Raw genomic sequence first — 26250 nt, 5'->3', positions numbered from 1 at the left:
TACAAACCCATCTTCATGCCAATAACCTATTCGAACCTCTCCAATCTGGTTTTCCGCCCCTACACAGCACAGAAACAAATTTCCTCTAAAAGTCCTCACGACCTCCTCACCTTTGCAGACACGGTTCCCTCAACATCCTCATCCTCCTCGACCTGGAGTGCAGCCTTCGATACTGTGAGCCAACAACATCCTGCTCACCAGACTCAAAGACCTCGTATCGAAGGTACTGCACTCAGCTGGCTCCACTCCTACTACTTTCCAACAGATCCCATTTCATCACCTCCCACAACCACACCTCTGCCACAGCCACAGTCACTCAAGGTGTTCCCCAAGGCTCCGTGCCCGGCCCCCTCCTCTTCATCATCTACATCCTCCCCTCTTGGTCAGATACTCCGCCACTTCAACCTGGACTTCCACTGCTATGCTGGCCGACACCCAGATCTACCTCAGCACCAAATCCCCCACAATCCTCCCTCTCCCACATCAACTCCTGTCTGTCAGCTATTAAAACCTGGATGCAACACAACTTCCTCAAACTCAACAGCGACAAAACAGAATTCCTTCTGATCGGCTCCAAATCCACACTCAGCAAAACCAACCCCACTCTCACCATCGATGGCACCATTGTCTCCCCCATCTCCCCAGGCCCCGCACCTTGGCGTTATCTTTGATTCCACCCTCTCCCTTGAGGCCTCACATCCGTCAAGTCATTAAAACCTCCTTCTTTCACCTCCGCCAACATCGCCAAAATCAGACCCTCTCTCACACCCCGCTGCTGAAAGACTCATTCACGCCTTCATCTCCTCCCGACTGGACTACTGCAACTCACTTCTCCTCGGCATCAGCTCTACCAACATCAACCGACTCCAACTGGTCCAGAACTCAGCGCCCGCCTCATTACCTGCTCCAAATCCTGGCACCACATCACTCCAGTCCTAAAACAACTCCACTGGCTTCCCATTTCCCACCGGATCACCTACAAAATCCTGGTCCTCACCTATAAAGCCCTCCACCATCTGGCCCCTCCATACCTCACTGACCTCCTCTCCCCTACCAACCCTCACGGTCCCTCAGATCCACCTCAGCCGGTCTCCTCTCCATCCAAAAGTCCAACATGCTGGCTGTTTGGGGACAGAGCCTTCTCCAGAGCAGCTCCCAGGCTCTGGAACTCCCTCCCCAAGAGATCCGCACCTCCTGAGTCCCTCACCATCTTCCAGTCCCGCCTCAAGACCCATCTCTTCACCTCAGCCTACCCATAGTTCACCTGCCCCCTCCCTTTTCATCTGTATCTTGTTTTGTTCTACTTGTTTTGTTTGCTCGTTTTGTTTTATGTTTTTATAATCTACCCTGCCCTGTAAAGCGACTTTGAGTCCATGAAAAGCTATATAAATTCAATTTATTATTATTATTAAGTTTGCGGACACGCACAGTCAGCTAGGAAGAAGCCAATTGGTCAAAGCAAGACCAGGAAGAAGATTAATAAAGACATTTCACTGACGTAAGAAACTTTGCTGCTTTATTACAATGACTGCAAGTGTGCCAACATTTCACACAACATCATTTTACGTGTCGAACTTTAACCTTTAGAAAAACGGCCCAAACATTGGGCAACACTGAACACGGCTGGTAAAATCTTCTTGTTACTTCTTTCTGCCACCGCCACCCATCCTCTCTGGTGCATATTTCAAGTATTTGGCCATGTATTCGTCTACTTTTGTTGTAGTTGTATCAAATGAACTCAAGACAGCGTCTGATGAGGGAAGAAAAAACAACAGATCAGTATTAGCAAACGCTAACCTCTCAAATTAAAATAGTTAGCAAATATCAATAATCTATAACTTTTGTGGCATTGCCAATGTTTCAAGTATATAAATTAGTATTTATCAACGTGCAAGGTCATTGATAATCATGTGCTTGGGTGAGCAACAAAAGGCAGTTGGTAGTAACCAGTGCTGCCGGTAGAGAAGTTAGTCTAGAGCCCAGAATGGAGTATTATATATAATATTAGAGCATGCTCTGTAGAGTCCTCCAACTAAAATGATTTTTCTTATGAATTATTATTCTGCTTACTATATTCAATTATTTAAAACATTGTTACAAAACTACTATGTTAAAGCAAACTCACCACAGATTATCTTGTAGAGACGGGTCTTCATGAAGGCAACCTTCCCACTTCTTCCTCTGAGGCTCATTATGGCCATCATTTTATTTGTCATAGTTCTGCCATGGTAAAACAGATTTATATTAGATTATATTGCAATCAAGTTCATTATGAAAATGTAGAAGAGAGCGAGTAAGTGGGTGTGTGGGGGGAGTGCATGACAGTATATGACAGGGAACATAATCACTATAAACTAGAGATACACCGATTAGAACTTTAAAGGCCAATTCCGATTTTTCATTGAGTTTGACCAGCCAATACCGATTTTAGCCGATTTCATTTTTTCTAACCACTTTACAGCACACACAAATATTTATTTTCTATCTTTTCTTTAATAGAAAATTTTACATTTTGCATAGAACATAGAAAAATGTTTGAACAGATAATCGATCGCTATAAAATAGAACTATAAATTACTCCTGGTGTGGGAAATGAACACCTATTTAAAGTGCATTGTTATGGAAGAACCATTTCCTTCTTTTCACATCCAATATCCAACTAAAAAAGTTATATATTTAACAAACTAAACTTCTGTATGTATGAAAACAGGGAAAACAGGTAATGGCAATACAATAATATATAAATAACAAATATAAATAAAATAAACATAGCCTTAATGCAGTATAAAGATATTTCTCAAAACACACACATGCATCCCCACTAACCTGGAAAGCGTTTTAAACGTTAATACAGCATGTCGGAGGAAGACAGCGTCTTTTTTATTTATTTTTTTTACACAGCGTGTCCTACAGCGGCAAGCGGGGCGTCAGAGACAGAGGGACCACAGCGTTTGCTAACATTAGCTTCTTGTCTCATCTGGGGTCTGATAAACAGTAAATTCATCAAAGTCAGGGTGCCCAACGCTATTTTCCAATAAACTGTAGCTGTCATATTTCACGGGACCGTGTGAGTGCGGTTTTCATGTTCCAGTTGTTCAGCCTCAGAGGGGAGAGAGAGAGCGGCTGACCGTTCGCCAGAGTTCAGTAGAGCAGACGGCTCTGTATAATTACAACTTTATGACATTTCATAAACAGCTGATTGAGCGGCAGCGCGCCACTGCTACATGCATATAGCGGAAACCCTGCATGTGCACGCGTGATGCTGATGTTGCGCGATGTTAATCATGTGGCGCCCGAGTGAATTTGACCGGCATAAAATCGGCATATGTCAGACTGACCGGCAGGTCGCAGGTCATGGCCGATGACGTGAAAATCGGCAAATTCTGGTCACCGGCCGGTCAATCGGTGCATCTCTACTATAAACTAATGCAAAAAAGGAACGTAAAGTTACTTACGCAGCCATTGACTTCTTCACATGGTCTGCAGCATCAACGCCTCCCAACCTCTTCAGACATTTACTCTGAAAAGGAGCAACAAGAAATTAAAAATATAACCAGAAAAAGTGGTCAGTAGAGTCCAGACCTCCACAAAGCAGGCACATGATGAGGACGAGGAGTTCGTAGTGGTCACCAAGGTGAACAAGCCAATTGTCATAATGAAACTTTGCCAGCACTTTACAAGATTAATTATTTAACCCTTTTGTTGTCTTTGTTTTTTTTTATAGCACTTGTTGTCCTCCGGGGTACATTAGCTACTACTAGCGTAACACACACACCTCAGAAGTGTATGAAGCTGGAAAAGGCACTTCCTGCTGTAAAGAGCACGATCTATAGGCCCCATGCGCCTATAAAACGTACACATCTCTTCGTCTTGTCTGTCTCTGCTGTTGTCTCTGATCAAAATGTTAAATGCCCCATGAAGCTGTACTTATTAGATCAGTTTGAGTGTTTTTGTCTTGTACCTAATCAGGGAGAGGCATAAGAATATCTCTATAAATCTTTAGCATTGAAATTCAGGGCTTAAAGCAAGAAAAGATGTGAGATCTGAAAAGTTGTCCGGGAGGAAATGTGCACAATGTATTGAATTAATTTAAAAGTGCTCTTTGCCTGAAATCAGGAATGGTGCCTGAGAACTTTAAGCCCTGTACATTAGAGTTCTGAAACCATGTTTTACTAGCCTGATACTCAGACCCCAATACCACCTGAGGGTTAAAACTTACCAGTTCTGCTCCCTCATTCTTGTTCTCCAGGCGATTCTCTAAAGCTTCGAGCTCTTCTTCAGTGTTTGCCGGCTTCACTTCATAACTTGTTCCAGCAGATGAGGTGGCAACGTGAATTGTATCCTTGATTTCGACAAGGAGCTGAAGAACTCTCTTCTGGAATTCTAGCCAAAAAAGAAGCGACCGATAATTATTTTTATAATGTAGTCAGTACGCTCTACATCACAAAATCATAGTTTTTTCATATGCCCAATTTTACCAAGAATATTTGTGATAGTTCTAGTCAAATGTCTAATTTCTATTCAAAATAAATCTCATACACTTAAAATAAGACACCTAAAAAGTAACTTGTATTTAGACAATTTTCACTTGTTTCACGCAAATTTTCACTTAAAATAAATAGAAGAATCTGCCAGTGGAGCAATTTATTTATTTTTGCTTTTATTAATAATAATAATAATAATAATAATAATAATAATAATAACAATACAAAAAAACTTACATGTGTTACCATGTGCTCATGTGAAAAATCAGGATAGTTTAAAGAATCAGCAAAGTGTCATATTGAACTGCTGAGTCTGATTCAATTGAAACTTTGGGGACAGCTAGGGACACTGGAAGACTCCTAATTATTTGTCAGCAAAAATAAGAGAATAACATTACTTTTTTCAGACATCGGGAAGTCTTCCTTCCTCAATTTGTTTGAGCGTGCATGCGTCGACATCGCCTTGGCTGCATTTGGGGGATCCCTTTCAGCTCTCATAGACTTCTCAGGAGGCTGCCTAAGGCTTCGGTCGATAGTCGTTCTTGGGGTGTCACTGATGGAGAAAATTAATAATGGTCAAGTACAAGCACACCCAAGAAAGATACAAGTATCTTAAAGAGCTCCAGTATTTTTTAGAAATACCACACCCTCACCTCTTACTGCTCCTTGTGGGTTCAGAAGCATTCTGACGCCGTGAGAAGGACTCTGAGGAACTCCACCCCCGTTTCTGCAAAAGTGACTTGAACAGACTCCTTCGGCTACGGCTAAATTATATGGTTAAAAAAAAATACATAAATTAAAAAGGACATTCATTTATACTGACAATATTGTACTTTTGATCATATTTAAATTAAATACCTCCGTCCATGAGTGGAAGACCCTGAGGAACCCCCACGCTGTCTCTGAGAAAGGGATCTAGACAGACTCTCTTGGTCAGGGCTGAATGATCTGGTTTAGAAAATAAAATAAAGAAGGGAAATTGCTACAGCAGGTATTGCAAATTAAGTATAATTCTAAGTAGTGGTAATGATCATTTCGTGTCGCAATTTCTATTTTTACTAGAAAAAAAAGCAATATTATGAACATGTGACATTTGTTGAGGTCTGTGCCAAACATTTTCTTACATCTGGAAGATGTGTAGTTCAGACTGCAGCTTTACAGTGCTTCATTTATACTGACAATATTGTATTTTTGATCATATTTAAATTAAATACCTCCGTCCATGAGTGGAAGACCCTGAGGAACCCCCACGCTGTCTCTGAGAAAGGGATCTAGACAGACTCTCTTGGTCAGGGCTGAATGATCTGGTTTAGAAAAATAAATTAAAGAAGGGAAATTGCTACAGCAGGTATTGCAAATTAAGTATAATTCTAAGTTGTGGTAATGATCATTTGCGGTCGCAATTTCTATTTTTACTTGGAAAAAAAGCAATATTATGAACATGTGACATTTGTTGAGGTCTGTGCCAAACATTTTCTTACATCTGGAAGATGTGTAGATCAGACTGCAGCTTTACAGTGCTTCATTTATACTGACAATATTGTATTTTTGATCATATTTAAATTAAATACCTCCGTCCATGAGTGGAAGACCCTGAGGAACCCCCACGCTGTCTCTGAGAAAGGGATCTGGACAGACTCTCTTGGTCAGGGCTGAATGATCTGGTTTAGAAAAATAAAATAAAAAATAAAGAATTTTCTACAGCAGGTATTGCAAATGAAGTATAATTCAAAGTAGTGGGAATTATCATTTTGTGTCGCAATTTCTATTTTTACTAGGTCAGTACATCAAACATTTTCTTACATCTGGAAGTGCTATAGCACTCAATCAGTGCATCTGTTTTGTCCAGTGTAATTGTGATGTCCATAATAAATAAAATCTAATAATAATAATAATGATGACAGTGCTTCATTTATACTGGCAATAATGCAGTTTTGATCATATTTAAATTAAATACCTTCGACCATTAGAAAGAGACTCAGAGGGACTCCTGCGACCACTGTGCGCCAAGGATCGAGATTGAGGGCTTGAGGGGATGTCCATTTGGGTTCTTTCTGCGTTTTTAGAGGGTTTAGACACTGGAAAGGGTTAATATGTCAATAATTCAAAATTACTTTACACATATTTGGTTAGTCAACATAAGCAACATTAACATAAAAGACAATTGAAATTTATTTTGTGGCATTCAATTCAAGTTGTAACCTTTCAGTTCTGGTATGGCATACTAAACTTCTAAATATTTGATACCCAATCAAAGACAAAACTGGTTTCACACAACCACCTACCAAACTGTGTATCTGCCATTTTGGGAGGAGGTGGAAGAACAAAGTCATCTGTAATAAATAGGCAACAGTCATAAAAAAAAGTACTTAACTAGTAACTGTAGAGACTAATTGGCCCGATACTGACATAGCCACAGTGGTGATTAAAATGCCACAATGATGTGTTCTGGATGTGCATACCTTTTGTTAGTCTTTTCTTGGCTTGATTCTCATTACTTGTATTTGCAGGATGCAGGATGCGGCGTCTTTTCATTGTGTTGGTAGTTGTGCCATAATTACCAGACTGTGCATTCGTCATTTTGGGAGGAGGTGGAAGAACAAAGTCATCTGTAATAAATAGTCAACAGTCATAAAAAAGTACTTTCAAAACTGTAGTGACTAATTGGCCCAATACTGACATAGCCACGGTGGTGATTGAAATGCTACAATGATGTGTTCTTAACACGCATAACTTTTGTTATTCTTTTCTTGGCTTGATTCTCATTACTTTTATTTGCAGAACTACTTTTAGTTAGTAGTTGTGCAATATATACTGAAAAGTGTGACTTAGTTGTGAGTTTGCAGTAAGAACCAATACATCTCTCCCATGATTCAAACATACTGAGCCCATCCCCGTTTTCATATGACATGATTATGTGACATGACCAGTGATGCCACGTAACTAGTTACTAGTAACGCGTTACTCTAATCTGACCACTTTTTTCAGTAACGTGTAATCTAACGCTTTAATATTTCCAAACCAGTAATCAGATTAAAGTTATTTATCCAAGTCACTGTGCGTTAATATTTGTCATTTTCCTTAGTACAAATATATATTTTTGCTTTCTTCTTGCGTCTCGGGGAGTGAAGTCACGCGCACGCAACAAGTCACGTTTCTGCATGAGGACAGTTCACGTGTACCACGCAGCGACACAAATGTAAACAACAATGGAGGGAGGAGAGAGATGCGCGCTTTCTAGCTGGAAATACAGTCACTATTTAGAGTTTGTGTCAGCTAAAGACGGCAATATTAAGGTTGGTTGTACACTCTGTGCTGGTGGCGACGACGTCAAATTTGAAGAACCATTTGGAGTCGCAGCGCTGCAGTCAGACTTACAGAGCAAGTCCCAGCAGGTGGAGCGAAGCAGAGAGCAGGAGGTCCCCCACCACCCAAACAACAAAAGCTGGACTTCGGTGCAAAACCAGTAAGTGGGGGAAAGTTGAAGAAGTTGGGTCGGGCAGTATGTTGTAGCGGAAATGCTACTTTTTAAAAATCAAGTAATCTGTAAAGTAACTAAGTTACTTTTTCAAAGTAACTGTGGCAACACTGGACATGACCCACCACCAAGTTGTCACTGCCCCCTTTTGGTGTGGCATACCCCAAAATGAACCAGTGTTCAAAAACAAAAAGCACCCATTGTGGCTCCAACAAAGACTATTATGTTATTACAAACTCTAAAAATACAACTAAAGCAAAACAGGTAAATTTGACCACCGCACACTGAAAAACTTTACTGAATCTTTGTTCTGAGTGAGCAACAATCAGAGGGAGCTACAGGCGAAACGTGTTGCTTGCTCACAAAGATTCTGTAAAGTTTTTTAGCATGCGGGGTGGTCTATTTCACTGTTTTACTTTAAATGTTCCTGCTACCAACCTGCACCTGCTACCAACCTGCACTGGCACAAGGAAATCCTTTTGTTGGTTTACTCTAAAAATACAATGTTACAATGACGTAGCCCTTGGGGCCATGTAGACATTGCCTTCAGTGCATTGGTTCCTGTAAATTAACACATACCTTCACAAGGAATACATTTTCGAATCTTCTTGGTAGCCTTTTCACCTAAAATTAGTAATAAGCATTCTGTAAGACAGTAGTCATCTTTCAAACAATTAGGCATACCTGTGTTGACTGTCTTAGTTTGAATTGACATTGATTGAATTGAAAAAGGTTAGAAAACCCTAGTCCAACCTCATTGTTGTGACAGAGGTATGAAAATAAATGTGAAAACCAATTTTTTTTTTTATTATATACCTGTACTCTTTATCATAAGACCTGGAGAAGATTCCTTTTGACTGTCTTCATTGACAGATGGTTCATCTAAAAAAAGGAAAAAGTCAATAAATCTTTGATAGACAATTACAAATGTAATCTTCTACAACATTGAAAAAAAGTCTTACAAATGATCAAATTAGTAAAAGTGCACTACATACCCATTTGGTAGTCGGGATACTTTTTTTTTTTTGGCCTCCTCTTCGTCAGCAACTCCTCTTCTGAGCCGCTCAATTCAGCAGTTGTAGTAAAATCATACTTCTCACATTCATTCTTGTCATCTGGAAGTACATACAGCAATGGTAAAATGCATACAAATGAGTAAGTCTTAATATACAACAGCAACTAATAGGTTTGGCTATTATAAAATACTTGTTTCATTTTTTATACAAGCGGATATCATCTTGCATGCCAACAGTCAACAATAAACAGGCTATTGAATGACAATATTGTTGTCATTTTTACTGCATATGATATGATTTTGTGAGGAAGGACTAAATAAGCTTTTTGCTTCCTCCTGTTCCCTCTCGAATATATTTTGTTGTTTTTTTCTGGATGAGACTGTCTATTTATGTTGTGCTTCTGACATTTAGTTACTTTTAATTTTATGGTTCTTTGTTGTTGTTGTTTGAGATAAAACCGAACAATAAGACAGTCTCTCCAAAATACACACACAAGCAAAACTGACATTATAGCAGGCAATAAATTACCAAACATACATAAGAGACAGATAGAGATACTTAAAAGTTCATGTAAAATAGAAAAATTAAGAAATGTCCATATGTATGTATGTGTTGACGATTTGAAATTTGCCTTACGTTCACATATGACATAAGTCTTTGCCTTACAAAACACATACCTGACTGAATCTTAATTTTTATTAACGGGAATTTCGTCCATGACTCTTCTGGTTCTTTGCAGGCCTTCAACGCTCTCGCAGCTCCTTGTGTAGGCCACAATACACCACCATTCTTAACCCAACATGATGGTATCACTTCCTCCATCTCCATGGTCTCCTCTCTCCACACCGCTCTGGCCCACATTGTTCTGGTCTATAGAAAAAACAAATGAGAAAACTCAGAACTGTTAAACAGTTAAAGTGAATAACCATCATTACATTATAACTAATATGGCTGGGGGTAAACGATTATTTATTAAACAATTAATAAGGCGATTATGTTCTCGTTTAGTCGACTAATCTAACTACTAATTGGATGATTATCCATCCATCCATCCATCCATCTTCGTCCGCTTATCCGTCGAGGTTGGGTCGGGGGGAGCAGCTCCAGCAGGGGACCCCAAACTTCCCTTTCCCAAGCAACATTAACCACCTCCGACTGGGGGATCCCGAGGCGTTCCCAGGCCAGGTTGGAGATATAATCCCTCCACCTAGTCCTGGGTCTTCCCGAGGCCTCCTCCCAGCTGGACGTGCCTGGAACACCTCCCTAGGGGAGCGCCAGGGGCATCCTTACCAGATGCCCGAACCACCTCAACTGGCTCCTTTCGACGCAAAGCGAGCAGCAGCTTCTCCGAGGCTCCTCACGGATGACTGAGCTTCTCACCCTATCTCTAAGGGAGACGCTAGCCACCCTCCTGAGGAAACCCATTTCGGCCGCTTGTACCCTGGATCTCATTCTTTCCGGTCATGAACCAGCCTTCATGACCATAGGTGAGGGTAGGAACGAAAACTGACCGTAGATCGAGAGCTTTGCCTTCTGGCTCAGCTCTCTTTTCCGTCCAACGGTGCGATAGATGGAATGTAATACCGCACCCGCTGCGCCAATTCGCCAACCAATCTCCCGCTCCATTGTCCCCTCACCGCGAACAAAACCCCAAGGTACTTGAACTCCTTCACTTGGGGTAAGGACTCATTCCCTACCTGGAGAAGGCATTCCATCGGTTTCCTGCTGAGAACCATGGCCTCCGATTTAGAGGTGCTGATCCTCATCCCAACCGCTTCACACTTCGGCTGCGAACCCGATCCAGTGAATGCTGAAGGTCACAGGCCGATGATGCCATCAGGACCACGTCATATGCAAAGAGCAGCGATGAGATCCCCAGCCCACCGAACTGCAACCCCTCCCCATCCCGACTACGCCTTGATATCCTGTCCATAAATATTACAAACAGGATTGGTGACAAAGCGCAGCCCTGGCGGAGGGCCAACCCTCACCTGAAACGAGTCCGACTTACTGCCGAGAACCCGGACACAGCTCTCACTTTGGTCGTGCAGAGATTGGATGGCCCTGAGAAGAGACCCCTCACCCCATACTCCCGCAGCACCTCCCACGGTATCTCCCGGGGGACCCGGTCATACGACTTCTCCAAATCCACAAAACACATGTAGACCGGTTGGGCATACTCCCAGGCTCCCTCCAGGATCCTTGCGAGTGAAGATCTGGTCCATTGTTCCCACGACCAGGACCGGATCCGCATTGTTCCTCCTCAACCCGAGGTTCGACTATCGGCCGAACCCTCCTTTCCAGCACCTTGGAGTAGACTTTACCAGGGAGGCTGAGAAATGTGATACCCCTGTAATTGGCACACACCCTCTGGTCCCCCTTTTAAAAGGGGAACCACCACCCCAGTCTGCCACTCCTTTGGCACTGTTCCAGACTTCCACGCAATGTTGAAGATACGTGGCAACCAGGACAGCCCCTCCACACCCAGAGCCTTGAGCATTTCTGGGACGGATCTCATCAATTCCCGGGGCTTTGCCACTGTGGAGTTGTTTGACTACATCAGTGACTTCCGCCTGGGAAATCGACGACAATCCCCCGTCATCCTCCAGCTCTGCCTCTAACATAGAGGGCATATTAGTCGGGTTCAGGAGTTCCTCAAAGTGCTCCTTCCACCGCCCAATTACCTCGTCAGTTGAGGTCAACAGTGTCCCATCCTTACTGTACACAGCTTGGATGGTTCCCGCTTCCCCCTCCTGAGGTGGCGAACAATTTTCCAGAAGCACTTTGGTGCCGACCGAAAGTCCTTCTCCATGTCTTCTCCAAACTACTCCCACACCCGCTGCTTTGCCTCTTTCACGGCAGAGGCTGCAGCCCCTCGGCCCTTCGGTTACCTGCAATTGCCTCCGAGTCCTCTGGGATAACATATCCCGGAAAGACTCCTTCTTCAGTCGGACGGCTTCCCTGACCACCGGTGTCCACCACGGTGTTCGTGGGTTACCGCCCCTTGAGGCACCCAAAGACCCTAAGACCACAGCTCCTGCACGCAGCTTCAGCAATGGAAACTTTGAACATTGTCCACTTCGGGTTCAATGCCCCCAGCCTCCACAGGGATGCACGAAAGCTCCGCCCGGAGGTGCGAGTTGAAAGTCTGTTGGACAGGGCGCCTCCTCCTCCAGACGTTCCCAATTTACCCGCATTACCGTTTGGGCTTACCAGGTCTGTCCAGAGTCTTCCCCCACCCCTGACCCAACTCACCACCGCAGATGGTGATCGGTTGACAGCTCTGCCCCTCTCTTCACCCGAGTGTCCAAAACATTCGGCCTCAGATCAGATGAAACGATTATAAAATCGATCATTGACCTTCGGCCTAGGGTGCTCTGGTACCAGGTACACAGCGCATCCCTATGTTCGAACATGGGGGTTCGTTATAGACAATCCATGACTAGCACAGAAGTCCAACAACAAACAACCACTCTGGTTTAGATCAGGGAGGCCGTTCCTCCCAATCCCGCCTCTAGGTGTCTCCATCATTGCCCACGTGTGCATTGAAGTCCCCAGCAGAACAATGGAGTCCCCACGCGCCCCATGCAGGACTCCACTCAAGCTCTCCAAAAAGGCCGAATACTCCGAACTCCTGTTTGGTGCATATGCACAAACAACAGTCAGTTTTCCCCCACAACCCGCGACGTGGGGAGGCCGACCCTCGTCCACCGGGGTAAACTCCAATGTACGCGCAGCCGGGGGCTTGTTAGTATCCCCACACCCGCCCGGCGCCTCACACCCTGGGCAACTCCGGAGAAGAAAAGAGTCCAACCCCTATCCAGGAGTACGGTTCCAGAACCGAGACTGTCGCTTAGAGGTAAGCGCCCACCAGATCTAACCGGTAGCGCTCCACCTCCCGCACCAGTTCCGGCTCCTTCCCCACAGAGAGGTGACGTTCACGTCCCTAGAGCCAGCGTCTGCTGCCCAGGTCCGGTCGTGGGCCCCTGACCTTCACTGCCACCCATGTGGCAGCGCACCGACCCCAGCGGTTCCTCCCACAGGTGGTGGGCCCATGGGCTGGAGAGATGGGAGCCACGTAGCTTGTTCGGGCTGTACCCGGCCGGGCTCCGTGGCAAACCCGCCACCAGGCGCGTCGCCGACGAGCCCGCCGTCTGGGCCTGGCTCCAGACGGGGGCCCCGGGCTTCCCTCGGGCAGGGTCACCCATATCTACCTTGTTTTTCCATAGGGTTTTGAACCATTCTTTGTCTGGCCCCTCACCTGAGACCACTTTGCCTTGGGAGACCCTACCAGGAGCACAAAGCTCCAGACAACACAGCCCTCAGGTTCACAGAGACACACAAACTTCTCCACCACGATAAGGTGTTGGTTCACGGAGAGGTAATTGGATGATTAATATAACGATTATTTTCTGTTGCTCGATTAATAAAACCCTTAATGTATCTCAAATAAATACCAAAAAAATCTTAATATACTTTATTAAACAACAGTTTTGCACAGCAAAAAATCTTCTGCTTTACACAAAATAAATTAAATAATTTTACTGTTATACAAAATGAAAGGCCAGCCTGTTTACTCTTTTACAGTATCAACATAACTCTCTTGTTAAAAAATTCAAAAATTGTAGTGCAAAAACCACTGCAGTGCACAGCCAACGTTAGTAATACTTGTTATTGTCTCCTTCAGGAGTGACAATGGGGTGCCTCTGTTTCAGATGCTCCCACATTGCTGTTGTGTTTGTGTGGTATGCCAACTCCATTTGGCAAAGAGCGCAAAATAGAAACCTTTACGTTTGGGACTAAATTTGAAGTATTCCCATACCTTTGATGATTTAGGGCGGAGCTGTTTGTTTTAGGGGTGCACCAATCCGATATTAGGATCGGATATCGCCCGATATTGCAAAAATAGCTGGATCGGAAAAATTAACAGATCCATGGGCCGATCCAGTTTTTATTTTTTTTTTAACACTTTTTTTTAACGCCCGTTAACTGCGTACCCTTCTCACTCATGGTAGTAACTTTATAAGAAAACAATTAATATCCCACAACTAACTCTCTTAAAAGGATAAAACCCCAAAGCATATAACAATTTGAGACTTAAACAGTTTCTAACACTAATAATTAACAATTTACAAATGTAGCTACACCGTAAAATGGCATGCTGGGTAACATTACAGCTGCTAGCCTAGCGCCAGGTAGCATAACAGTCTGTTAAGATGGGAGGGTGCCGGTCGCTACTGCACAAGAACCGAGAAGAAAGTTAGCTAGAGGATGAGGAAAGACCGGAGATACACCAGAACGTGTGCTCAAGAGAGGAGCCGTCTGTTGTTCCCAAGTTTTTTCTTTCTAACAAATCGGACATAATTTAGCCACTGTTGTTGCCCGTCGCTCTAACGTTACTCTGCCGTGCTAACGTTACTGTGCTAACGTTAAAGACCTGTCACTTCAAGCATGCAGCGGGCAACATTATGACCGCAATCCACCTCCGGTCCCGCTACAGACCGTTGAGAAAGACGGGTTCAGAGCAAGGACTAAAACTCTGGATTTAAGATGTCTCGCCCCACTGAAATACGTCCGCCAACCTACTGACGTTATTCAAACCGAAGGGGAGGCTGACAGCGGAGCTCCGTTCAGTCCCCCACTACAACCTAACTTACCTGTGGCCAAGGTAGTGGTTATACAGTACTGGCTTACAACTATTTAGTTTTGAAAGGGAAACAATGTTAAAGTTGTTTGTATGTGTAGGCTATTCATTCGATTTGAGTTTATTTTACTACTTTGCAGTTTGCACAATACAAATAGTTTAGCTTCTGTAACTGTTTCATGGATTCCCCTTCATACAAAGTTATTGTATAATGTCATGGAGCCAAGCAAACTCTTAATCAAAGCTTTTAGTAAACATGATGACATTAACATGTTTTTGTGATATTCTATGTACTCCTGACAGTAGAATAAGCCATTATAAACCTATATAAAGGTGGCCCATTATTGATGGCCCATTATTATGTATTTAAATTTATTTTAAGAAGTTTGATTACATTATATTTTCGATTTGAATGCACAATTGTTTTTTAAATAACAAATAAATAAGAATTCCGTACATTACATCTATGTTATTTTGTCTTCGTTAGGAAAGTAATGTTTAGTTAGGAAGGTCTGGTGCCTTTAGTGTCTTCCACATGGTGGAAGGAAGGTATGATGTGGAAGGTATACAGTTTATTATTAATTCATTAACGGTATCGGATCGGTATCGGGTATCGACAGATACACAAAGCCCTGGCATCGTATCGGGACTGAAAAAGTTGGATCGGTGCATCCCTAGTTTGTTTAAGACTTTTTCTTTTATTGGGGCTTTGTGGGGAATTCTGTGAAGAGGTTGCCATTTCGTCCTCCATTCCTGAATGTTTTGGTCTCCCACATGTGGCGAGCTGAGGCGAAGCATCGACACAAAAAATGACGTCGACATCATTGACGTGCCTAATAACTAAAAACTTCTAACATTAAAAGATTAACAGCTATTAGTGGACTTACTCTCATCTTCTTCTGTCACTTATCCTAGGCTGGTTAGTTCCTTTCACTGCCATGAAGCAATGGCATAAATACGTAGCCACTTTTATATGGTAGACAAACTGCCTTGTGCTTCAGTTTTTTCTCTTCAATCAGCTCTCGTTTTTGGTTCCCTCTTTCATTGCGCAGTACAGCAATGTTAATCAGTTTTGAGTCGCATGGACTGGTGAAGTAACTGTCCAAAGCTTTGAGACTGTACACATCACACACACATGTCTTTTCTGGCCTTCTTTCCTTTACCAAGGCAAAGGCATGTCCCAAAAAAAAACAGGAGTCCTTCTTCTTAGTTGACACAAATGGCCCAAGTACTGCATGTGAGACATGAGTTTTTGCATTGTCCATTTCTGCTATCCTCTTCGATAGTTGTGCAATTGGGTTTTTTGCATTTCTGACACTTTTTTTTAGTTTTTGCAGGTGGTTTTCAAACTGAAAGGCAGAGATGTCATTCAAAGATGTTTCAAAGTGCCTTGCATCTTCAGCCAAGTGGATCAGGGCATGGACATTATAGGATGGAAAGATTGGGCTGTAGAGCTTGGTAGATGTTCTATAAAAATATACTAGAAGCTCTTCAGCGTAGCCAATGGATGACATCCGTGTAATGCCATTGGAGTCCAACAGTACAGACATGGCAACTGACAGTGTCAAAAAGTGATGGTAAAAACTGTCTTGCAGAATGCCTCGGAGAACAACAGGTCCAGTATAGAGTAAAAACTGCCTGAATTCTGTCGCTTTCCATCTGTCCAGATCAGTTAGACTTCGTGGCTGTCGGGCAAATTCTCTTGGCAGCTTTCCACTGAAGGACAAGAGTTTTGCTGAAATTTCTCCAATTTGCCTTGGGGACAGCCTACACTCTCTAGGTCCCTGTTTTAGAAAGTTCAGCAATCGTCTGACAACCCCTAGGCAGACAACATGCATATAGTCCAGCACAAACGGTTTTATGCACTGCAAGCCTGCAGCGATCAGGGGTGAGCAACCAGTTTGGTGGATGGGATATGCCTGTTTAATGAAGTCATCTTCTGTTCTTGCATCAATATTCTCCTGCGACTGGTAGTTGAATACAACCCTGTGACTTACATAATGTCCTTCAATGGTGCACCGTTCACAGCTGCTGTAGGCATTGTGGGACTTGATGCATTTTAGGAATGCTCTCGCTGGGGCATCACAAATGAAAGCATTCACTTTTACATTTAATGTTCCATTTTGGAACTCAACCCCATGTTGTTGGAGTGCCTTCAGTTCTGTTAAAAAACTGGACGTGTAATCAGTAACGCTGTTTGGCTTTGCAGTTCCACAAAATAGTGCAACGATAAACGGCTCAAACTTTTTCACACTACAAAGAATGGGCCAAATTTGTACATTGGATGATTTAAACAATGGCACACCATCTACACTGAAATTTAGCAGTATCTGATTTTCTGTTGAAAAAAAATCGGGATACTGTGAGCACATTTTCAAAAGTCCCGTCTCCACACCGAAGTAGAGGAACTGGCCACCACATAGATCCTTGACTTCTATTTGAGGTGGAGTTCCTAACAGGGCTCTGGCATCTTTTGGCAGCCGGTGGCCATGTTTACGTAACACCAAGAGCAGCTCATCAAGCGATGTGCGCGTTGCCTTATTTTTTACAGCCCATTTTGCCAAATCACTTCTTAGATCACTTGATTCCTCCTCGGACAAAGTTCCAATTTCTGAATCACTTTCACCATCACTGTCTGGCAGGTGGTGATCATCTCGATACTCGTCTTCTCCTGTATCAGACTGCTCCTGTGTCTGTATGTCTGTTGGGCTATCAGCAAAAGAGGGGCCTGGATTCTCATTTGAGGGACCTGGATTCTCATCTGATTCACTAGACTCCACCAATGCGCGTAATTGTGCATTTTGTCGTCTCCATTTTTTGTGATACATCTGGGAGTGAAAATAAAAACTAAATATTTTTAAGCCTAAATGTTTTATAAAGAAAATCATTCAATTTGAAAATAAGTCATACAAACATTCAATCAAATGAGGTTGGCTGTGCTCATAATTTTTTTAATAATAGCTTCCACATCAACCTGTATTTAAATTTTACAAAAATGTAAATTATTTTTTTAGTTTTAAGGGTTACAGTACTTTCCGATTCAAATACCATGGGTTAAGTATGGGGACAACTCACCGTTGAAGGAGACTTTCAGTGTTATTCCAAATCTCTGGAAAAGAGAAGGAAGAATAATGTGAAATCTGAATCATTTTTTTAAAGTTTGTGGATGGAAAGTGTGTCAATGTGCCACGTTCGATCGACAGAGACATCCCTAACACACCTAGCGCACACACACACACACTCCTAGCACACACACACACACACACACACACACACACACACACACACACGGTTGGTGCTTAAGCTAGCACACAAAGGCGGTTCCGCGGTTAAACTAGTCTGCCCGTATACACACCGCAGCCACACGCACACAACACAGAGAACGCGGTTGGCGGTTGCCGTACACACTAGCGGTTCGCGGTTAAACTAGCTAGCTGGCTGCCCATACACACAATTAACACAATACGTATTAATATATGGGCCAGATTCAGGCACACTTAAAATTTATTTAGGAATTTTCTAGTTATAAATAAATGTGACTTCAAAAACTTGCTTACCGTTTGAGCTGTTACCCCCAAGTCCGAACTGGTCTATGGAACTGGTCCAGGTGAGAATCTGCCATGGATTCGCGCATGCGCAACCGGGTGTTGTCTGGAACCGTCAGAGCCAATAGAATTCAGTTCTAGTCACCGCCTTTGTGTGATGGACAACCGCCGTCCTCCAATCAAGCCCTTGTATTGAACGACGTTCCAAAATGATCAATCAAACTAGAGTTGCTCTCAAATTACGCTGGGAGATGTAGAAAGCGTTTTTATAATGACTCAACAAACGTTTAATTCAGAGTTTATCTTTCAACGTTTTATCATTATTCATGTATCAACACTTTTTCAACAGTTAATTGATCAGCATTGTTTGGATGTTGGAACAACGTTATTTTTCTACTGATAAATTTCACCAAAATGTTTAAAAGTCATGGTTGTAAAAATAATGTTGATTTGACGTACAACTCAAAAATTGTTGATATTTCTATGTTGAATCAGTAGTGAGTTAACAACACCACTTCAACTATTTGGTGTTCAACGTTGTTTTCACGTTGAATTAATGTTTTTTCATAAACTGACATTATTTCAACAACATTTAAACGTTTAATGTCAATCGAATGCAAGCTGGGCATATAAATAATTAAACAGAATTTTTTCAGCTCACACAGAAAATAGAGAGCTAATGAGGAGATATTCACTGAATTTGACAAAGTGTAATGAATTAGCATTGCTAACTGCACCTTTAAGCGACAATGGGTTGGGCCTTCACCTAATATGACTTCCACTGGCCTGTCAGGGAGACCTCCGACGCCCATATATGTATATATTGTCTCTACCTCAAAGCTGTAAACACATTTTCCACAAATGTACTAACACATTGTGCCTTGATTGTTTGTATTACTATTGTATAATAAAGATTTAAAAAAAAAAAAGTGTGAGTGAATCAAACCGCCAACAGACACAATGAAACAGCTTTTCTGTCCCATTGATGACATGTTACTGCAGTAAAAGTACTAATAGCACTGTGTGAAGTTACAGCAGCTGGCTGAGCAGCAGAGATGGGGTAAGTCACACATGGGCAAGTCACAAGGAAGTCTCAAGTCTTAACCTTCAAGCCTCAAGGGAGTCCAAGTCATTTTTGTGACAATCAAGCAAGTCAAGTCATAGCTTAGGTCAAGCAAGTCACAAGTCAAGTCATACAAAAGTTTCCATTTTTAAACAAACTAAAGACAGAGGTTATGAACTGCTGAGTTTTATTTGCATTTTTCCTACTCAATATTCAAAATACATTGCATCCAAGCCACAGACATCAGAACAGTTTAAATGTACACAGATAAAAAGCACAGCTGTATTAGGCCAACAATAAATCAACATACATATTTGTTGAATGTGCCTCAATCATGACATCAAATCATAAAATTCATTCAAACAATTCAAGTATAATGGTTTCTAAGTCAAATAATATTCTTATGGTGGTGATGGCGCAGTGGCTTTGACACGTGCCTTTGGTGAGAGAGTCTGGGTTCGATTCCCAGTGCAATACATCAACCAGTGTTCCCTGAGCAAGACACTTAATCCCTAGTTGCTCCAGAGGCATGCAACCTCTGACATATATAGCAATTGTAAGTCGCTTTGGATAAAAGCGTCAGACATGTAATGTAATGTATTCTTCACACATCCCTCACTGTTATGGGACGGAACACATCCTTAAACCTTTCCTTCTCTTAAAGAAAAACAAATATATTCTTTAAGAGGAGCTGAATCCCACCACCTTTGAGTAATTTGGAGAGATTGACTGAGTGTCTTTATCACATGGAATGGATAGTATGTTAATATTTGTCAGTGTATTTGTGAGTGAATGTGTGCGTGTTTGAGAGAGAGAGTGAGTGAAAAGTTATTATTGGTAAGTGAATGTGTGTATGTGCTTGTGTGTTAGAGTGCAGAGTGTGTTTTGTGTGCCTGGATTTATTCACATACTTACGTCTGCATGTGTGTGTGTATGTGTGCTGTCTTGCTTTATTCACATGCTTACGTCTGCATGTGTGTGTCTGTGTGTGAGAGAGAGAGTGCAATTTGTGCTGTGTGTGAAATATGTAATGAAATCACCATCACGCACACTCTGAACTGAGAAGTAGAGCTGAGACTCAAACACAAAACATTAATTTTTCTTTGCCTTTGTTGAAACAGACAGACTCTCTGCTCCCTAAACTCAACACAAAATGAAAAAGTGAAAGACTTACGTACTTCAGTGCTCTGATTGGAGGGTTTCTCACGCTGCAGCTGGACCGTAGAAGCCCTCTGGGACACTGGAGACATCTTATCGTGTTTAAACATTAAAAAGAAAGACCACAAACACATCACAGTAACTTTATGCTTTTATTGTGAAAAGAGACTGAACTCAAAAAAAAAACGTGACACAAGTCAACGGCATTTCTACAATTTCAAGATCACAGCTTCCATCTTTAAAGGACTGGAAGTGGAAAAAGTTTACAATGTTCACCAGGAATCTGTTCAATCATTCTGAATAATTTTATACAAAGTTCCCGCCCCTCCATTCATCACAATAACCTGAAATATTTCTGTAAGTGTGATCCTGTACAGACTCAACTGATCAGCAGTGAGAAACAGGAGGAGACTCTCCGTCCTGTACACAAAACAGAGACCCTGAGGAACCAGAACCCAGGATAAAGAGGCTGAGTGAATCTGGTGTTGAAGGTGTGGAGGTGGATCAGTGAGTCAGAAGAGACTGTGTAGAAGGACAGAGAGCCAGCAGGACAGTCCACAAACACTGCTACTCTACCAGAGACAGAGGAGGAGAAGATTGGATGTTACTGTTATTGTGACAGACAGAGTAACCATCATCAGAGCAGAACAGACTCCAGGGGTCCGTTTCAGAAAGCAGGTTTAGTGAAAACTCTGAGTTTGTTAACCCTGAGATGAGGGGAAACTGGGTGTTCAGAGTCAGTTACTATGCTTACTGAGTCTGTGAACCTGACCTGAGGCCTGTACTACGAAGCAAGATCAACATGGCCTGGATCTCTTTCAGTTATCCAGCTTCACCTAAACCTAACAACCGCGGTCCCGCATAGTTCAGTCAACCCAGGGTTTCCCAATACAGCAGCGCTGCGTCACATAAAAGAGGCGGTGTTTGCACACCACCGACCAATCGCAAACATGTACCAGAGCTGCATGTTTTATAAAAGAAGAGCAAATTATAATTCTACATAAATATGAAGAACACAGACACGGTTTTACAGGGAACACGCAATACAGTCACTGCTTCCTAAAACAGGAGGAAAGCTGGCAAAGAAAATAAATAGCGGACGCTGTAGATGTTTAAATCACAACTCTTATCAATATCACTTCCCCATCAGTCAGAACCAAGATCTGACCATAATTACATTTGTGCTTTCCATAAACTGTCGTTGCTTTAGTCTATTATTTCAGTTGCAACCTTGGCAGCGGGACCGTGAGAGCAAATAAAACATAAAAACATAATTCTAACCAAGAAGCCGACAAATAGCCACAAATAGCCAAATACCGTAATTCCCTCCCATTAAAATATATATATTTCATTATAATACCCATCAGGGAATGTTAACGGGGTTGTCGGTCTCTAAATGTTTTAACTTTCATGTGCGCACACTCCCTCTCTCTTCTCTCTCTCTCTTTCTCCCTCTATCTCTCGCGCACCGAGCTCCTCCTGATCTTGTAAAGAACGGTGACGCCGCATCAATCGACCTATTGATTGGTCAGTAGGTGGTGCTTTTACCCCAGTTGAACTCTGATCTCCAACTTAACCTGCTCCCTACCAGGTTAGGTGTTCCGCAAGCAAGTTACCACGGCGATTGAACCTGATAACAACTAATCCACCGTCGTGATACAGAAAATCCTGGGTTGAACCTGAAGTTAGCTCGTTAACGCCAAATCCTGTTTTAGAGGTCTCAGGTGGGAGCAGGTTTTCTTCAAGAAACCCTCGAGTTTCTCTCAGTCTACTCCCTCTGGTGCAGCACTCTTTCATTTCCTCATTCATTTATTCAGTCTGTATCAGACGCATTAAGCGCGCAGTTTGTTATCTGCATGAATAAAAAACAGGATTGGTTCATTTCCTTGTGTTGATGATCCTGTTGGTAAAGAAGCTGTATGACTTCTCAGGGAGTTAAATATACATCTGGAGATGATATTGAGTCCCCGAATAGATGTATTTTCATTTCCAGATAACTTATTTGAGTGGTATGGTTTTTCTTCCCAGTCTATCAGTTATGAAGCCTACATAACCTTATCATCCTCATATCACTAACATCACCCATTGTGGACATGCTCTACATCGCACATTAGCACATTCTTTGTGTCACATTAACGTTTTTTGCAAACTGCAGTTTTCTTTACAACATTGGTGATGTGGAACATTTTAGTAAAGCCACTGTACGCCCGTCAGAAGAGTGACTCGCTCTGAACGTGTTTTAAACGTTTGTGTAGAGTTCCCTGGACACAAACAGTAAGAGACATTAAAAGAAATAAATGATTGCTCAGAATAGTTTACTTTTTCACCGCAGGATTGCACCTAAATGAAATTATATGTGTAGCCTACTACCATTCAAGTTTCCACCAGTAATATTATAGGTTACCTGTGATTAAATATGAAATTAATACACTATATTAGAGCTTACGCATTGATTTGAGCAGCAATTGTCTCCCACACCAATTCTCGCTAGGTCTGCCACGCGGTTTTTTTTTTTAACGAAATGCATGTTCAAACTCACTGTTTGTGTGCATGAGTATTTCCGTCGACTAGTTTGTTTGTGGTTGTTACCATGGTAAATCACAGTATCATGGCTCCATTCATGCTGCTTTTTATTGTGGTGGTTAACGCACTTAACTCTGATTGAAACTACTCTGATTTGATTGAACCAACTCAAATCAGCTGTTCTGAAACCAAAAACTCTGAGTTTCCATCTCAGGGTAAATCGAACTCAGAGTTCCGGGTTAGACTCAGAGTTTGTTAAACCTCCTTCCTGAAAAGGACCCCAGGACTGATCATTATACCCAAACAAACAGTCATCTCTGTCTCCTCTCCTCCTGATTCCTCTGTAACTCACTGATATATCAACATCTCATCCTCTCAACCTCCCAGTAACGCGACCAGTCAGACCATCTCTACACAGCAGCTGAGGATAGTCAAGTGGTAACTTGGCTCAGTGTCTTTGCTTGTTAATAGTAAGTCTCTGTTCCTAGTGTTCCTGGTAACTTTTGTTCCTGTGTCCAGATTCCACTCTGGACCGGTTGCCTTCTCTACTGTGACCTGCTGTGCTGCTTTCTCTGCTGTTCCCTGCTGAGCTGCCAGCTCCACTGCCCGCCTCGAAGCTTTGGTCCACTCCTGGAGCCATTTAACCCTGACTCAACCTTCATTGTTCCTCTAAGTATAAAATGTTCATTAAAAGTCCTTAAAAACTGTTATCTGAGTCCATGTGGTTGTCTTAGTGTTCTGGGTCAAAACCATGAGCTGCGTAACAGTATGTTGGGAGTAACGCGTTACAAAAGTAACGCAATTACAGTAATGCATTCCTTTTGCTGTAACGCAGTAATATAATGCATTACTAATTCAATTTCGGTACTATTATACTTGTTACAATCTCAGTAACGCAAGTTACAACGCATTTTAACGCAACATTTAGTGGTGTATTGTTTTGTTTTTTTAATTCACCAACACATTTCTTAACAGGAAAAAAAGTTATTTCCTGTTGCTGTATTCGATGGTTGAGATGAATGCAGAGACAGATACATTTTGCGATGGACATTATTTTCAGGAGTTATTAGCGCGGCGTTGAAGTGATCTGTCCTGTTTCTGTTCCTGTGGTCAGAGCCAACCAGAGACGGTAACGGACAACATGTTCCATAGGTGACGGTACGTCAGCGAGAGCAGTGTGTCCGGCTGCTGACAGATAGAAATATGTCGGGAATTAATGTTGAGGCTTGCTAGATGTAATATCATTGCATTTTATCAGCCGTGGAGAGTAACTATGCCTGCAGTGGAATGGCTTTGTTTTTTTTAAACTGAAACGATATCTTATGCTGCCAGACACTGGAGGATGCAGCCCCTCTTCCAACCTGTTTGCATTTGGTCGTAGGTGACAAATGACTATAGTCATTTGTCCAACCAGTCGGACTGCATATTTCAGGTGTGGCCAAACACAACAAACTTAAACACAGAAACACTCTCTGACTGAGGGATAAGAAGCGTTGCTTCACTTCGTCTGATGAAGTTGAAGCTCCTTTTCTATGCAGACCTGCTGAGGACAGAAGAGACACATTTTTTTTTGGAGAAACAATTGAATTGACGGTGAACATGTGACTATCTAAAGTTGGGAAACAATATGGCCGCCTGTGTGAGCAGCAAGCAGAGAGAAGTCCAGATAAAGTGTTGCTTTGAATGAGAAAGATGAGTTCAGTGTGATTTAGAGTCTGTCAGGCGTTCTTAGAGATGTGTAGGGGAAGGTCAGCAGACGGGGGAGGATTAGGGCCCAGCAGGAAACAATTTGTTGCAGTGGTGATTATTATTGGTTATTATCGTTATTGGGTAACTGATCAGCATCATGGTATGGTTTTATTTGAGTTAGCCTAATAGCTGGTTTGATTTGGCATTGAGAGATGAGCTCATGGAAAGTACCCCGACGCCAATCTCTAGGTATGGTGAAGGGTATGTGATGATGTGGGGTGCTATTTTAATTCCAAAGGCCAAGGGAACTTTATCAGGATGCATAGTATCCTGGATCCATGAAATAACTGGCCTTTAAAAATAAACATCTGCCTGCCTCTATTGGAATTTAAGATAGGGGTGTACTGACTTATTCCCCTGTATTTTAAGGAAGAACATTTATTTATTTACGATACATTATTCATTCACAAAGAACTATGGTGTCCTTAAAGTGACAAAAACTTTGAAGGAAAAAAGACAGTAGATAAAAGTAAGGAAGAAAGGAAAGAATAGGTCATAACAAATGACAAAACCGGAAATGAAATGTATCTGACGCCGCTGCCGACACTGCCCAAGTGTCTGTAATTTAGGAGTTGGGGGTGAGATCAGGGTGGACACAGCCCACCCTGCCTCCCCTTCCAACCATTTGCTGTGATATCCTCACCTGTTACCTGTTTGCATCTGAGTGGTGACACATGACTATAGTCATATAGTCCAACCAGTCATACTGCATATTTCATAGTGAGGGGTGGCACACACGCAATAGCACACCCAAACACAGAAACACACTTAAACACTCTCTGATGAACGATTAGAACCGCCGCTTCACATCGTCTGGACGGGTTGAAGCTCCTTTTCTATGCAGACCTGCTGAGGACAGAAGAGACGACGCTGATGGCTGAAAGTTCAGTAAGTGGAGCTATGATTGGTTGAGATGATGTCATTGCGCAACCCAGTCTCAGTTGCCCGTTGATGGCATTACGAAATTAAATCTATTAGAACGTGATACCCTCACGTTATTTTGAAGATTTTACGGTTGGGGACGTTTTTTATACTAATGTATTTCAATGAGAAGCATCTTACGTAATCACAGCACGAAACTTTCTGCCAGTCGGGCTGCAGAGAAGCTGGATATAGCTTTGATATTATTGGTATTTTTAGCCCAATAACCGTGTTTTAATCAACATTTATTCACCAGATCTTATCACGGTTTATATGTATTTCTTTTAATGTTATTATTTCGGTCTATTTCGGCCAGGGAAGCTGGATTGCTTTGTTGTTTATTGATATTTTAAAACTATAACGCTACATCTTTCAACATGTATTTAGCTGTTATCATGGTATGCATTTCTTTATTTTAATAATATTATTTCGTTTTTTACATCGGTGAAATATTACAGTAAATAAGTAAAGTAGGTTACGATATGAGCGAGTTAGCGCATTCAAAGCCGATGTCCCACGATGCAATGCAGGAATTCATTCACAGAATCAGACCGCGATCAGCGGGTCTTTAACGCCTTTATCACTTCAATGTACGTAAGGATCATGTAGAGCGTTGTTATAGCGAATACAACAACGACGGGGTGATCAGGACCCCGACGCCTAATTTCT

At 42.3% G+C, this 26250-nt stretch overlaps 1 protein-coding gene across 3 annotated transcripts; it reads right to left on the bottom strand.

The window, feature by feature from the left end:
- Positions 1-1494: 1494 nt before the first annotated feature.
- On the bottom strand, positions 1495-18720 carry LOC120555230. Of its 3 annotated transcripts, none has more exons than XM_039793909.1 (18): positions 18180-18720; positions 17698-17731; positions 9656-9848; positions 8958-9077; positions 8779-8844; positions 8542-8586; positions 6947-7093; positions 6770-6817; positions 6442-6538; positions 6056-6145; positions 5699-5788; positions 5343-5432; positions 5138-5248; positions 4883-5037; positions 4220-4383; positions 3456-3520; positions 2126-2220; positions 1495-1750 (listed from the first exon to the last, which is right to left on the bottom strand). In XM_039793909.1, the coding sequence occupies exons 3-18, from the start codon at positions 9837-9839 to the stop codon at positions 1641-1643; spliced, it is 1677 nt and encodes a 558-aa protein (XP_039649843.1). In that variant the 5' UTR covers positions 9840-9848; positions 17698-17731; positions 18180-18720; the 3' UTR covers positions 1495-1640. The 3 variants fall into 3 exon arrangements, with proteins under 3 accessions (XP_039649843.1, XP_039649842.1, XP_039649844.1); XM_039793908.1 differs by having other exon boundaries at positions 6442-6562; positions 18180-18719; XM_039793910.1 differs by lacking the exon at positions 8542-8586 and having other exon boundaries at positions 6442-6562.
- Positions 18721-26250: the final 7530 nt, after the last annotated feature.

Source organism: Perca fluviatilis, unplaced genomic scaffold (assembly GCF_010015445.1).
Source record: "Perca fluviatilis unplaced genomic scaffold, GENO_Pfluv_1.0 PFLUV_unplaced_scaf_4, whole genome shotgun sequence".
Lineage (NCBI taxonomy): Eukaryota > Metazoa > Chordata > Actinopteri > Perciformes > Percidae > Perca > Perca fluviatilis.
Note: the sequence above shows the minus strand (reverse complement) of the source record. Positions and strands in the feature narration are given on the sequence as shown.